This window comes from Leptinotarsa decemlineata, unplaced genomic scaffold, assembly GCF_025532065.1.
Source record: "Leptinotarsa decemlineata unplaced genomic scaffold, Ldec_3_MD MMD2_tig00078363_RagTag_RagTag, whole genome shotgun sequence".
Classification (NCBI taxonomy): domain Eukaryota; kingdom Metazoa; phylum Arthropoda; class Insecta; order Coleoptera; family Chrysomelidae; genus Leptinotarsa; species Leptinotarsa decemlineata.
This window is the reverse complement of record NW_027412728.1, coordinates 2,676,874-2,693,902: the sequence shown is the minus strand read 5'-3', so window position 1 is coordinate 2,693,902 and position 17,029 is coordinate 2,676,874. Positions and strand designations below refer to the sequence as shown.

The window sequence follows — 17,029 nt, the reverse complement described above, 5'->3', positions numbered from 1 at the left end:
CCTCGACACCAACGTGAGATATTGGAAGTAATTGCGAATTGTTGATAGTAATGGCAGTTTTGTCGGAAGTCATCGGCGATTCAGAGTGACGAATGAAAAATCAAATTGAAGAAAAAACATGGCGGCAATGTAACGGGCATTTAGTAAAGTCTACAAGGTGCGTCAAAAAAACATGGCGTCCATACAAGGTGTGGTAAAACGTTTAGAAAAAAAAAACATGACAGTTCAACGAGGCTGTAACATTTCAACGTGCAATCCCTCAATGTTGGTTTAACAGGAGTCTAGCGTCATTTCGACCGTTTCGCGTGCGTTTATTCGTTTCAGCTCATGATCCCATGCTTTTTCTCATGGCGCTTCATTATGGTCATTTTCAGACCTCCGATCGGAACCTTGTGGAACACTCCATCTGGGTAGGTGTAATGTGTGTAAGATTGAGACAATATGTATGTGTGTATAGGAGAGAAGGTGATGACGTCAGTGTGGAGTAGAGAAAAATGAAAGATGGTGACATACCTCAAGGGCACTAAACCGTATCTTCGTTAATAATAGTTGGATCGTCAAATTAATGGAAAACGAATGCAGAATTCATTCCTAAAAAAAACAAAGATGGGGCCAAGAGGGTGGTACTAAGTTGTATTTTCGCTAATAATACTTGCATCCAGTGCTGGATTAGCCAAGTAGCAAATACTACGGGCCCCGCGACTTGAGGAGTCCCGCGGTTCAACACCTGCCTGACCGTAAAAAATATCAATTTAGATTGGAGTGTAAAAATATTTTTTGCTTTGCTTCACTCCCACCTGAAAATATTAAACTGGATTTCGTCACGTTAAATCTTATCTGACATTAATCATTTATGTTTGTACGGTATAAAAATATATTTATCAGATAGGAAAATAATTAACAAATTTGACACGTTTTTAAGTCTATCAATTAACACGTTCATGTAAAAATAATTAATTTTACTAACTTTTGAAGTTAATGTCTTAACGTTTATAGAGTTGGAAACACTACAACTTCCCATATTTTTTTTTTATTTACCGTAATACTCTTGAGCAGATCCCTTTCGAAAATTGCATTTCATTACTTTTCGGTTTAATTATAATCGATTAATATAAAGTGTGGTCCACTAAGTGTGCAACAAATGGGAAACTTTTTATTATCGATTTCTCAGAAAATTGTATTCTTGACAAAAGTTGGTGCATGTTCCAAAACTATAACCAAGTGTACCTGTAATGGCTTTATGACAAACACCATACAGGATAGGCCAAAAAATATAAAGTTCGTTCAAGAGTAAAGTTCCCGTTTTTACCTGTACAAATTGCTTTCGAAGATATAAAATCTACATTTTGGTTCATCATTGTTCATAATTTTCCAGCTTTCTTTGGGATTATTGACAGCTTTATCTATTCTAGTCTTAAAGTGATTTTATTTCGGGACTTTGATGACTTTGCCATCAATGCTTCGATACTTGTTGTAATGGTTCACTCTTGGATTTTCTTGTGAGCAAAAGTCTCATGTTTCTTGCAATGCCTTTAGTGAGCCACTGTTTCCTTTTCATCTTTGGCCTTTTTGTTCAGTAAAAATCGTTTAAGTTTTTAAAATGAAGATTGTAAAATGATGAGAACTGGTCAGGGAAATTAAAAACGTCATACCACATTGACCGATAACAAAGCTCTTTGAATAATTGGTAATTATTTGAGCTGAATACTCAACCTCATTTAGACTTGGGTTTTGAAGCTGCATTATTAAGATATAAAGTACCACCTATTGCTTCGTAAAATCAGACAACCCTGACGATAGTAACTCAAAAGAAATCTGCTCAAGGTAATACAATAATCAATAGTAGTTGCAGAATACAATGAAATGCAGGTCAAATCTTCAATATGCATTTGTATTTTGGAAGAAGACAACAAACTCATAAGTTCTTGACTATGCACAGATTCAAGATCAGAAAAATAGTTGTGCTAAAATTAGGTTGTGATATCTCATGCTGTGGCTCTGTGAATACTAAAAATATATACATGTCTATTATTTTGCTGTAGATAATTGAGCATTCAAATTATTTTTTCTCAAAGATTTCAAAAGTATTGAGGTATCTACTTTTGATTTGTTTGTCAATTCTTCAAATGAATACATGATATTCATATTCCATATAAAATCTCAAAAGTTGATGTCTACTACATGTAGATATGGTAAGAATGCAGAGTGAAATTATTTTTAAAGACCTTCTATGGTGGTCACCAAACTTTGAAAAATAGTACCCTTTTTGCTTTCCTGATACGTCTTATAGACCATCAAGTTTATTTTCAAAACTAGAGTCCAAAAACAGAGCATTCATAATCAAACATAGCTTGATTCTCAACTATCCTTAAAGGACAAGCCTAAGTAAGAAAAGGCAATGGAGATTTTCCTTTATGTAGAGGTAATTATTGCAATCGACAGACGACTCATTCAATGAATATCAATGATAAAAGAGACTCCTTAAGGCAGTCCGTTGCAAAACCAAGCTGTATACATTCTTCAGATTCCAGTGTAGATTCTAGAAAAAAAATTCTGATCGAATGAACCTACACTAGTAAATGCTGCTTCATTACAAAGTATCTCATAATTATCAGTGCATTTTGGTTTAAAATAAGACTTACCGAAAATTAAAAATAAGACTTCAGATTACAATTTATGCCAGGGATTTTTTTGTTATTGTTATATATATATTTATTTACTACACTTTCAAAAACTTTTCATCACACTATAATTATTAAATCTACTTCCGAGTTGAAGTAAGTTAAAACTGTTTCAGAAAATCAAAGACACCAGTCTCCCTTATTTTTTTTATTATTAAATACCACTAAATACTATCATTTTTATTGGTATTTTCAGGAGGTGGTTTTGTGAACAAACACAAAATAGCTTAATGATTTTAATACGAAAAATCCAACACTTTAAAATGACTTTCTACTAAAAATATTTGGTGTCCAATTAGAAGCTTTGGAAGTTTCATGTTCTCTTTTTGCAGCTGCTTGCGCTTCAAGGTCTTCAAGAAGCCTCTTCTGTTTTTCTCTAAATTCTGCCACCGGATCATCGTATTTACTATAATATTTCAGCACCTCTCTCACATCTTCGATATCGTTATCCACGATAGCTTTGAGCAACGCTGCTAAATCTATTAAAGCAGTATCATTGTCATTTCCATCCCACTTTTTCACATGCAGCAAGTTTTCTGGGTTGAATTTGACATTTTTTGCATTCCAGTCCACACAAATAACTTTTGATAAGTCCCTGTTTAGGTTGTTCAAACTTTTGACATGATTCCCCTCAGTGAAATGAGTTGCATCTCTTACTAACTTATAAGCTATTATATTTTTTGGATCAATTGCATCAATAAGTGGAAACACCGTCATCCCTTGTTCAGCTGTGTAAATTACAATTTCATATGATCCATGTAGTGATTCTAAAAAGTAATCCAATAATGGCCTTTTCTTGAATCTCCATCCTGTATTATAAGTCCAATCAGGGTGCACAAGCACATCTGTTAACTCTAAAACTAGAGTATATTTTGGTTGTAAATACGGGTAATCTAAGGGGTCTGGTAACAACTTTTCTCTTGAAGGTTCTCTAATCAGTTTTTTGTAATAATCTAATCCTCGATAGGTTCTGATTATATATTGAAGGATAATATTTTTGTCTGCTAGGTCGTCCTTCAGAAGATTACCTTCTAAGTCTTTTTCGGGGCTGCCCAATGTTAATATGAGGTACCCACCCAGACAGGTGATAGATACCCCAAAAATTGTTAAAGTTAGTTTCATATTTTTCCATGCCTTTTCTCTTTGCTGCTTGGATTCTTCTTCAGATGAATCCTTAACTTTTTCTGCTACATCTTTTGCTATCAGATTTCCAAGAGGTGATTTACTTTTAGGTTCAGTAGAAAATTCAATGTTTCTTGTGAAGTTATAAGGTATTTTAACAATTGCTCGGCAGCTGTTTTCATCAATAACTATTTGTTTGAAAATTCTGCCAAATATATGTACTGATTTTCTAGACATTCGAATCATTTTCAATAAATATATAACAATTCGTAACTCAAGTAACAAATGTAACCTCAAACTATGATTGGTATAATGCGAAGAGCGGAGTGACTATGAGACCGATCTCTCGGCTTTTAATCACAGTCACAGTATATGTAACAATCAGCATGGACACTTGGCCATGCCGCCTTTGATGTGGAAAAGTATCTAGACGCCATTTTGGGAAGTGACGATAAGAGGGCAGGACTCGTGAAATGGTTTTGGACAGGTTCGCACTCAAACTTTTTTAAATCCAAAATGCTCATATAATTTTGATATACCTTACGGAATGGACCCAAATTCAATTGATATAATAATTCTTGTGCAGACATTCTAATTTCAGGAATAGTGATATGTAACTATTGAATTTAAAAAAAATGACTTCAGAAAATACATACAAAAAACTGTCACGAAAGAAAATGAGTGCACAGATTGATTTTCAATGGCATAACATATATACAGTGTGTAAAACCCAAATAGAATAAATTATTTATTTCCGTTACTGTCAATATTTAAAAAAAATCCCGAAACACATCAAATGTAAATTAAAATTTGACATTCTTCAAAGTTAAAATGCCACCCCTACGGACCCCCTTCTGACAGGTACTTCTGACATGTACTTTCCAATAACAATCATCACTGAAATAAGTCAGTGAAACAGAATATAAAATTCTGTTTATGTCGACGTTTCGACCTTTTATTTGGTCATCCTCAGTACAGTTAAATTATTATGAAGGAAACAGTAACATTGTGGTTTCAGGGTTAAAAACATTGATAATATGAATAAAAAAAAGCTATACATGAAATGTCAAACACTGAAACTGTCACAGATACCACACCATGTGAATAGTTCATACACTGAACTTACTAACAAATTACATTTTTCATGAAAAGTACATTAAAATAATTTTCTGGGTATAATTGAGAGGCGGATAACTGATTCGAAAAAGTGAGATTTGATTTACTTCTTCTAATGAAAAATATATTTCTCTCACAGCACCTCCTGTGAAAAGCATTATTTGAGAGATTATATCCTGAAGGAATTAAGACAATGAAGAAATTCTGTTGTGAAAACATTAACATTAAGTATTTCTACAATAGCAATGTTGCTGTTTACAAAAATAATATGTAGGCTCTATGAAAACAGATAATAACTTAGTGGAGAATGTTCTTCCCTTTCTTGGTCCTTCGGAAACATGAAAAAACTCATTTTAAATTTTGAACTGTTACTTTTACAAGTATTAACAGCACAAACGTGTCCACCACCTATTAGTTTTTCCATTATGTTATAAAATAAAATTCACAATACGCACAGAACACAGGTAACATATACGTCTTAACAAGAGCAAAGTCAAAAGCAGAATGAGAAAGTCTGTCACTTCCCAAAATGGCGGACTCATCAACGCGACGGATATAGGCGAACTTCTCCCGCCAAGCGAAGTGACATTGCTGATTGTTATCTATGCTGTGACATAGTTAAATGCGCAAATCTCAGAGCAATAATAAGACCTAGAGTTGCCATGCCTATACCCTCACCTATACCAATACATGTATATTGAAACGGGTATCGTACTATCCTTTTCTGTACAACTTATGGGCGTGGGGGGTGGCGGGTAATGGGAAGTTATAGAAGGTTCGTTCCAACCTTGAGTCACCAACAGATTTCCAACAGTTTGTAAATCGTTGTCAACGCGCATGTCTGGTAGATATTGGTTTCTGATTAATTTGAAATTTCTGATTGCAACAGCTGACAGCTGATAGTTCAACTGAAGTTTGGCATGGAATTTCAACATAACCTTTAAATATAAATCTAATCAAGTGTATTTCTGGGGAGTAGTAGTAGTAGACTTTATTTTAGGAATCCTAATATACAATATATAGTTATGCATATATGAATTATTTATATACGTATATAATTTTACAGTACGTCATGTATTACAATTTGATATATTCTAATAATAACTTTTTGAATACTTTTAAGGAATTTACATGTTTTATTTCATCAGGTAACTTATTGAAACTATCAAGACCTTTAAAGAACAATGAATTCATTCCACTCTTGTTCGGGATCTATAAAATGTATTACATGTTCATGTGTTATATGAATGAATGTCACAATTTCGAACTAAATATCTGCTAAGATAGGCTGGTTGTATCCCACTCAAAATTTTGAAAATAAAAATCATGCTCAAATACTACATTCTTTTATGTACCGGCTGCCACTGTAGAGTATTCAACATAGATTCAATAGGGGTATACTGGTTGCATCTCGAAATGATTCTCATACCTCGATTTTGTAGTTTCTGCAACTGTCCCATTTGATTTTGATTGAATAGATACATCAGTGTGGCACAGTAGTCAAAGTGTGGCCTCATTATGCAGTTTTACATGTTAGTCTAGCAAAGGTTGATAAAGATTTTGAAATTCTAGAGAAAAAATACTTTTTCTTGCATAGCTTTCTAATGGAATATTCGGCATGCTTATTCAAATTTAATTTATGGTCTATAGTGAATCCTAGGTACTTAATTTCATTTATAATTATTGTGAGTTGATTAATGAATATGCTGATATTAACGTCGTTAGTATCAATCTTTCTTTGATTCGAATTTGTTGTAACCATCATTGCCTCAGATTTATTGATATTCAATTTGAGTTTATTCACTTGTAGATATAATTCAATGATCTTTAAAGATATATTGATATTTTGTACGGCTTCTTTTAAATCAGAGTTTTCCGTATATACAAGGGTATCATCAGCAAATAAGAGTAAAAGAAGGTTGCAATATTTTATATCTCTATTCCATTTACTAATCAACATGGAACTGAGAGGTAAAAGTAGGTCACCGCAATAATTAATTTGTGTAATTAAATATGTTCATATTTTAGGTTCACTTAAAGAATTCCTAATTTTTTCTGCGCCAGCAAATACGTAAATTATTTTATTACAATTTTTGCAGGTTATGTTGTTTGCAAGTTGCATGAACATACAACAGATACAGTAATACGGAATACGCATGCGTCAGATTAATGGTTAGAAGATAATCCTCAAACCATTCTGATAGATTTCGAACAGGTTTGAATCTTGGGTGGAACAGAAAACTGATAGTTTACTAATGGTTGGAAACTCACGTTGGAACGCAATCACATTACTGCGCACAATCCTGACTGTCAGAAACTGTTTCTGACGCTGGTTGGAACGAACCTAGAGAGTTTGTTTACATTTGAAATAAGTTGGACCATAAAACAGTGGCGGTTGGTTTAGTTGATAATAAGGGGGATATTATATATTTATAAAATAAATCATTCCAGGTGAAAATGTATTCTGTTCAAATAGTTCCTACAGGAAATCTGATTCATTATTAATGATTACGGAAATGAGGCCAGTTTTTCTACCATCTACTAGATTATTATTCATGTATAGCTTTATAATAAAGCGCGTGGTTTACTGGGTTAAAATTAAATTATTTCAAAGGAACTAATTCATAACAATGATAAATGTTAATTTCAAAAGTAATGAACTTTGGTTCATATAATCAGATGAAGAAATTTGTGATTTATTCTCAGATTTAATAAACAAGCGGTACGGCTTGTGAGATCCGATATAAAGAATTTTTGATTAGAAATCATGAATATTTATAATTACGATTTGAGGTTTCATATTATTATGTGATTTCATTCAAAATTGGTATCTAGAGGTCTTTGTGGACCGACATGTTTTTTTTCAATAATTCATGCTGACGAATTCTATAATTACGAAAAATAATTCATGTAAATGAAAAAAACTATTCAAAAATGAAAAATATGTTTTTCATATGTGTGCCATAGGTCATATTCATTCTGTGATCAACAGATTAAAAAGCTTCCTACTCAATATTCAGTTTGTATACTAAATAGTTATTCTTGTACAACCGGTGTTAAATCTGTTATTGCTCACTTAACAACTAACTTACGTCACACAAAGAATATGACTCCGTTTTGATTTTTTTTCTCTGCACGAGGCTCTTGCGTTGCATACAAACAATATTCAATAAGAAATGACAGTTGTCATATTTTAACCCTTTTTTGGTTGGGAAATGTCAAATAAAATAATATAAACCTAGTTTCAAAAACTTTATTTATAAGAATAAGATAAAAAAAAAGATCATTAAAAACATCAAAAATGTCCCCTTTCATAATGTCGGTCCACAAAGAGCCCTAGATACCAGTTTTGAATGAAATCACATAATAATATCAAACTTCAATCGTAATTATGAATGTTCATGATTTCTAATCGAAAATTCTTTATATCGGACCTCACAAACCGTACCGCTTGTTTATCAAATCTGAGAATAAATCACAAATTTTTTCATCTGATTTTATGAAGCAAAGTTCATTACTTTTGAAATTAACATTTATCATTGTTATGGATTAATTCATTTGAAATAATTTAATAATAATTAATAACTCAGTAAACCACTCGCTTTATTATAAATAAGCCATATATAAATAAAAATCTAGTAGGTGGTAGAAAAACTGGCCTCATTTCCATAATCATTAATAATAAATCAGGTTTCCTGTAGGAACTATTTAAACAGAAACATTTTCACCTGAAATGATTCATTTTATCAACTAAACCAACCGCCACTATTTCATAGTCCAACTTACTTCCCGTAAACAAAGTTATGCTGCCTTCAATGTAAGGATGCAAAATGTCTCTCTATTGTCTTTTGTTGCTCTGTGGCGCAAATATAGCTATTTTGTACAACTGTCATTAAAAGTGACATTTTATTGGTTGTCAAAGGTATTAAAAAATTATGTTTATGAATTAGTAAAAGTATCGACCAAATAGCAATAAACAAAACATAGTTATTCAATTTTCAAGGACGTTTTATCATGAACAATAGATATAGATACAATTAAATATTGTTACTAATGTATTATATACATTATTATTATGATTTATGAACATTAAAATGAAAAGTAAAATTAGAACTGCTGATATTAATACCTTGCGATGTTGGAGAGCCTCAACGATTATGAACATACAGGATTGCTTACTTTTGCCATTTTGTTAGACACGTCACGTGGTCTCGTGACGTAACAGTGGTGACTGGATTGATTCGGTACTGCACTTTCGAATTAAAATAAACAAATTTCAGTTAAATCCCTTATTAAAATATTATTTTTATATAGGATTAAATACTTAATAAAAATGGATTAATACTAAGTAAAAAAAATTCTTTTGTGAGTGATAGGGCGAGATATTTTGCTCTTTTTAAAAATAAGGGGTTTCATCAGTTTTTATTATTTTCGTGAAAACTGTAACTCCCAGAAAAATTATGTAATGAACTTCGTTTTAGATAATAATATCATCTAAAAAATTTTTTCATAACTTTTTGCTCCATCTTTCATAATAAACGCTTAATAATCAAAAATATATATAAGTAATAAATTGTTTATAGTTGTAACAACTTTTTTTATTTATCTGACAGAATAAATGATACGGTTTTTATTTTTATTTAAGAAAATGAGAAATTTAGATAGAATAATTTAACTCTAACTTTGTTCCATAAATGATGAAATTGATAAATCTTCAATTTAATATATTATATTACTAATATATTACTATATTATAATACTAATATAATACTACTAAAAGAGCAAAAAGGAACTACTTTATCCACTAAATATATTTGGATTGATTTTTTTTGCATAAATCTAGAAAAATAAATTTAAATGACTAATGTATTACTTTATTTAATATTCGATTTTTTTTTCTATTATCAGAATTGTTTAAATTTTTTTAAGTGACCTATTTTTGTCAGCCTTTAAAGTATTATATTTCTTTTGATAATTGTTGTCAGTTCGCAAAATTCAAAAAAAATATTTAAAGGAAAATCTTCTCTTTTTGCAGTTTTTTTTACGACGCAAAGGCGATTTGCGTCGCCATATTTATTTTAAGCAGTAAATTAATAGAATAAGTTTTTACCTAACAATAATTCATTTTCAAGGTCTCGTTCATAATCATTTTCTGAAAAATGTTTAGAACAAACAAATTCATTTTTGAGAGTGAATTTATCCCCTCTTTTGCAACGACGAATCCATTCTTTTTGCAAAGTTGTAGAAATCATATCCTTAGCAATAGGAAAAGAGTCAAATATTACATCAGTAACACCACTTTTCTTTAAAGTCAACTGATTGTTTTTGCAAGTTGACACTGCACAAATACGACCAGACATTTTAACTAAAAATTACAGAAGGTTATTTAATGGTTAGACAATTATTGCCATAACTTACAAAAAGATGAATATTTCCAATTTTTACCTTAATTTAATTTAAAAATGTTCAAAAAACAAAAAAAGTCCACAATGGCGAAAAACAAACCTCAAAACGGAAGAAAATAACAATAATATGGCGTCTACTCGTTACACCAGTTTAAAAAATGTCCAAAAGCACAAAAAAATACGACTTTCACAATAACAAACTTAATGTTTCATAAACCTAATTGGTATAGTTAAATAAAAATTTAATCAAAATATACAAAAACAATGTAATACTGTCCGAAAATAATCCTCAAAAAATGTTAAAATAACACACTGTCTTATGGCAACTACTAAAAGTGTCACCAGTGTTACGTCACATCTGCTCGGCGCTTGTTTAACGTAGCGATATATGTAAGTAAGCAATCCTGTATGTCTACCGGGTGTCAACGAATCTATTAGACAAGTCATAATTTCTAGACTATTAGGAGAATTGAAATGAGATTCGGTATAGTTGAATGGTATGTGGAGAGGAATGTTTTCACATATTTTTCACTTTCCGGTCACTTCCGATTTCAGCGGAAATGGCTCCGGTTCTGAATTTTTAAATGGAACACCCTGTATATTGTAACATTTTTGGATTTCTGAGACAATTCTGGATCAGAAACTGACATTTCCGGAAGTTTTTCAGCCTACTTGATTTTTTCAGAGTCACTTTTAAAATTGCATCTAGGTGGCCATGATCGGACGTAAACTAATCTATGGACCTCAGGTGATATCAGAAAATTGCAATAGCGGAGTTTTAGTGACTAGTGTGTTGAATATGAATGAGACAAGTTTACAAAATAACATTTTCGTGTCTAACTATTATTTTTCAAATGGCGACCATTTTTTGACAAGCAATTTCCGAAAAAAGGATTTTTTGACGAATCTAACGTTACTAATTTATTTGCGATTGGATCAACAAATTTAACAAATTTAACTAATAATTTCAGCGATGCACTTAGATTTTTTGCAATATCCTAAGTTCTTGAAAATTCCACTATAGTAAATTTTCAAAGTGCATCCCTCCTTGTTCAAGACACATTTCAGCTCGTTCAATTGTTTCTCTCAACACGTTTTGTAACATTTGAGGCGATATACTTCTAAATGCCTGTTGAATCCTTTCTTCTAAGATTTCGAGAGTGGCTGGGGCTGTTGCATAATAGACCCTTTCTTTTACATATCCCCAAATGAAGAAATCTAACACAGTCAGATCCGGTGAGCGGGCAGGCCACCGTACTGGACCGTTGGTTGCAATAACTCTATTATTAAAATGCTCTATTAAAAAATCAAGTACGTCTCTGCTATTATGGGGTGGTGCTCCATCTTGCTGGAAGTAAATTTGCCGTAAAACTTCTAAAGGCATATCATTAAGATGATCCTCGATTTCATTTTGAAGAAAACCCAAGTATCTAACCCCTGTTAACTGACCTTGAAACAATATTGGACCAATTATTCTGTTTCCAACGATACCAGCCCAGACATTGACGCCAAACCTTTCTTGAAAATTGCCCTCTCTCATTGCATGTTGATTTTGTTGGGCACAGTACCGACAATTCTGCTTATTAAACATGCCATTATTTGTAAACCGTGATTCGTCGGAAAATAGAATGAAGTTGATAAAATTTGGGTTAACTCTATGATTTTGAAGCAACCAATCACAAAATACTACTCTTCTATTGCCGTCGTCAGCATACAAATGTTGATGTAACTGATATTTAAATGCTCGATATCCGTGCTTTTTCAGTATTTTTTTTGCTGATTCGTGACTTATCTGCATTTCTCTACTAATTTCTCTTAAAGAAACCGTTTTGTCAACTTCTACCATAGCAAGAACGTTAATCTCAGTCTCCTCATTTATGACAAACCTCTGTTCTGCGTCTCGATTTCCCTCTTGCCTAAAACGACTCTCAACATAGGGAAAATACTGATGAGATGGGTGTTGCCGATTGGGATATCTCTGAGCATACAACTCAGCAGCTTTCCTTGAATTTCTGTGGCATTCTCCAAACAATAACAACATATCCACTTTTTCACTTTGAGTATACATTATTTCGACGAAAAATTAAACTAAAATTAACGAAAATCAAGAGAAACTTCTACTTTCTGCTCATAAAGCTTATGTCACTGTCATAACCTAGGTGAGCGTTTTGTTCTCCAAAGTGGACTTGATGGAAATAACCGCAAAATATTATGCATCATTCCTATCCATGGCACCCTTGACAAAAGTAAATGAATTTGTATCGAGTATTTTCCTCAGTAATATTTAATTTATGTTCTTATTTGTAATCCAATCGCAAATAAATTAGTATCGTTAGATTTGTCAAAAAATCCTTTTTTCGGAAAGTGCTTGTCAAAAAATGGTCGCCATTTGAAAAATAATAGTTAGACACGAAAATGTTATTTTGTAAACTTGTCTCATTCATATTCAACACACTAGTCACTGAAACTCCGCTATTGCAATTTTCTGATATCACCTGAGGTCCATAGATTAGTTTACGTCCGATCATGGCCACCTAGATGCAATTTTAAAAGTGACTCTGAAAAAATCAAGTAGGCTGAAAAACTTCCGGAAATGTCAGTTTCTGATCCAGAATTGTCTCAGAAATCCAAAAATGTTACAATATACAGGGTGTTCCATTTAAAAATTCAGAACCGGAGCCATTTCCGTTGAAACCGGAAGTGACCGGAAAGTGAAAAATATGTGAAAACTCTCCTCTCCACATACCATTTATCTGTACCAAATCTCGTTTTGATACACCTAATAGTCTAGAAGTTGTGACTTGTCTAATAGATTCGTTGACACCCGGTAGACATACAGGATTGCTTACTTACATATATCGCTACGTTAAACAAGCGCCGAGCAGATGTGACGTAACACCGAGCAGATGTGATTATACCGGGTGGTATAATCGTTGGGAGAGCCTTGTATTACCTATATTTGAACTATCCAAGTTGACAATTTCATGGGCATTGACATTTAATTTTTGAAGTGAAGAGGACGATGCTGTAACGCTGGAACTAGCTGTTGGGTTTATTCTTTCAGCAATAACCTTTTTATAACAAATATATTGATTGATGTAACCCTCAGCTACTGTTGTAGACTACCATCCTCAGTGCTGCGTAATATCTGTTATATTTGCTCCTGATTCTGCTAGCAAAGAAGCAGAAGACCCTCTGAAACAGTTACCTGTATATTCCTTTGGTTCCGGGAGGTTCAGAAACTCAGCAATGGTAGAGGGCATTTTCCCAAACGTGTTAATAACAACTGGGTTGGCACTGCATTTATAATTTGAGTGTTTCAGAAAAAAATGTTGATGATTGGTAACAAAAGGGCGTAATGCAACGTATTTATTAGAATAGTCAATGTTTATTCCAACAATGCAAAATGAACGACCTATTTTCGTTTTTGTATATGGAATTTGAACAATCAATGATGTCTTCTATTGATAAATGGCGCAGCTCTTCACGCCGGAAGGCTCCATATATTCCGAAAATAATAACAACTTTTATCATCAAATAAACATCTCATCTATAAACATCTCATTTATAAACATCTGGCGCCTCAACCTTTGGACTTGTTCAAACGTAAGAGTTTTTGATTTTTTGGGCCTATAACTTTCATTTTTTCGCTTTGAGAAAGCTATTACCTTGAAATATTTGTTTGTATTAACACCATTTTTAACGAGCGCACTCGACTTTATCACTGAAAACTTGCTCCCCAAAGTTGACGAGTTCTATACTTTTGATTTCTCTTCTAGATAGGCTAAGTAGACGGTTTCGCTAAAATTTCCTTCGACGTTTCTAAGTCTACACCAGCTAAGAAAATTAGAATATGCCATGTCGTACTGCTGAACCGATTTTTTTGGTAAGAATTCAATTGAAGCTCTTTTTTGCAGCCTCTTCAATATCGTCTGAAACTCACAATTCCCCACTATTGTTCTTTATTATGCAAGACATTAAACACCAGCAAGAACTTTGAATGTGACTTACGCATGAGCTGTAAATAATACTGTTTGTTGTAACCAGGTGATTCGGCGTCACCTGACACGGCCACTTCACAGCAAATGCGATAACATGAAAATAGTTAATAGACAAGAGATGTCAAAATATGTTTTCATAGAAATATTAATTTAATCTCATTTCATTAGTTGGGACTTCCATTGTTTAATATGATATAAATTGATTTGAAATCCCTGAAAAAATCTATTGAAATTAAAAAGATTAGCTGAAAGAAAAATTATATCAAGCAAAAAATCTGAAATTACAATGAAATAAAATACAAGCAACGATCAAAAAATTGAACTATTAACACGAGATGAAGATTCGTACCTCACGGTAGACCCCTGCCTGGCTGGGGTATTTGGATGAAGATATTGTTCATCTTTTAACGGGGGCCATGAGGACCTCATTCGACAGAGTGTCTGGGCCTTCTATATCGAGAGGGGTCGTCTAGAGCATAATCTATAGCTTCCCCAACTAACGGATTATCGTGGCTTTCTGAGCAATCAAAGACTTCCGATTCCTCGACTGAATGGACTGCTGAATGGAAGGCAGTTGCAAATCTCTGCGGATGGCTTCATTCCGTACGAACCATGGAGCATTCACAATCATCCGTATTAGTTTATTTTATGGAGCTGTTAGACGGAGCCGCTTATCCCCAGATGCCTAAAGCATACATGATGACAGGCTTGAACATCGTTTTATAGATCGTAATTTTGTTCTTTGGGCTTAGTTTGGATCGTCTATTGATCAGAGGGTACCGACTTTTGATCCGATCCTCGATCTTTGCCTTCACGGTTGTGATGTGCGGGTTCCAGGTGAGCCTACGGTCTATTAGAAAACTGAGATACTTTACCCGCGCTTGCCAGTTGATCTCCTTTCCAGAGATTCTCACTTTTCTGGCGGGAGAAGATAACATTCTTCCCATGGTTATCGTCTGAGTTTTTTCCGGGTTCACTCGGATCTTCCATTCGATGTGCCAGCACTCGAGGTCGTCCAATGCACGTTGCATGTAGACGACGCCGAGCTGTCGTCCCATGGAAGAGGAGATGAGAGCTTTGTCATCGGCGTATAGTGATATATTCACACGCTCTGGCCTCGGAAAGTCGCTGGTGTAAAGGAAGTGCAGCTTAAGAGAGAGCACAACCCCCTGTACTCCAGCGAGGATCTCTCTGTTGTCAGACAGAGAGCTCTCTACTCTAACCTGAAATGTTCTGTCTTTCAGGAAAAACTCAATCCACCGGATCAGGCCCCGAGGCAGGCACTACACTAGATTTAACACTACTAGACAACTGGAAAAACTGCATAATATTCTTGAAATCTGCCAAAATGGTTAAACGAGCATTATAGAAACTCTGGAGTTTTTTAGACCAATACCAAAAAGAGAAAGAGAGTTTGCAGGTATATGGGGTAGTCAATTTGGTCGCCATGGGCTGTTTGTTACCGATTTCCATAATTTTCAAAATGAATTCCGGTAATGAAAGTAGTGACACAAAGTTTGCACCAAAAATAAATTTGTCAAACAGCTAACCATGACGTTGGATCCCACAAGACTAAACCTATGGACCACGGATGAGATGAGAGAAAGCAAAAAAAAGAAGATGATTCAAAACTGGTTTGAAACAGGCTAAATGAAGGAGGAAACCTGTTGCCATAAAATGTTTCCAATATTTATTGAAAACAAAAGTTTTCCTAGATGAATTTTGATATATTCGATAATGAATATTACTGGAATATTACTGGTTAAGAATGAACGAAATCTCGACTTTCAGAAAGGACAAAAACCAGGAAAAAGAAGTTTAGGTTAAGAATGAACGAAATCTCGACTTTCAAAAAGGACAAAAACCAAGATAAATACATCTCAGTTCCATACCATCAATATACGAGGAACTTTGGAAAGATTTTCAAGGAACTAGGTATGGAGGTGGTTTTTAAAACAAGTCATACACTACAGAGCCCTTTGGGAAGTCCAAAAGACAAAGTCGAGAATTCGGAAAAGTCTGGAATTCACGAAATTGAATAAGGACTGCGATGCAAAATATTATGGACAGACAAAAAGATCTATTAAAGTGAGATATAATGAACACATAGCACACTTAAAATATGGAAGACCTGAAAAATCAGCAGTCGCCCATCATATTTTGCAACAAAACCATTCCATAGACTTCAGTTCATTAAGATTAGTTAAACAAGTTAACAACAACAGGCAACTAGATGCCTATGAGAGTGTAGAAATAAGTAAACACAATAATATATGAATAACGATGACGGACCTATACCAAAGAGCATACTATATAGCTTGTTAAAATAAAATAATGTTGTTGGGTTTACTGATTACTACATAAGGACACATTGCAAAAATAAATTTGGATAGGCAATATTGTGAAATAATTTTTATATAGTTGAAAATTGTTTTATATAAACATATGTTGTAAAATAATAGATAAGGCAAAATTGTAAAATTAATTTAGGTTGGTATACCTGTATGGTTGGTACGCCTGGATGGTTTACCTGTATGGGTTACCTTTATAGCATAAATAGGATTAGCTCGCACTAGTTCTTAGTTTTGATCTTCCTCTTTGAAGATGATCACTTGGTGATCGAAACACGTGTCGAGGTGTTAAAAAATAACGATTTGGTGTTGGAAAAAAACTCCAATAATATTCATTACTATACCAAAGGTTC

General features: G+C 33.4%; 2 protein-coding genes across 2 annotated transcripts in view; both read right to left on the bottom strand.

Annotated features, from left to right (window-relative positions):
- Positions 1 to 17,029, bottom strand: part of LOC111503302 (fidgetin-like protein 1) — a 64,579-nt gene that overhangs the window by 15,129 nt on the left and 32,421 nt on the right. The window lies entirely within an intron of this gene.
- Positions 2,904 to 4,144, bottom strand: LOC111503304 (mitochondrial import inner membrane translocase subunit TIM50-C). The gene has a single exon (XM_023157576.2). It carries the CDS (start codon positions 4,047 to 4,049, stop codon positions 2,940 to 2,942), a length of 1,110 nt encoding a protein of 369 aa, XP_023013344.1. The 5' UTR covers positions 4,050 to 4,144; the 3' UTR covers positions 2,904 to 2,939.

Coding starts and splice junctions, on each gene's coding strand:
- LOC111503304 (XM_023157576.2), bottom strand. CDS start 4,049: ATGATTCGAATGTCTAGAAAATCAGTACATATATTTGGCAGAATTTTC.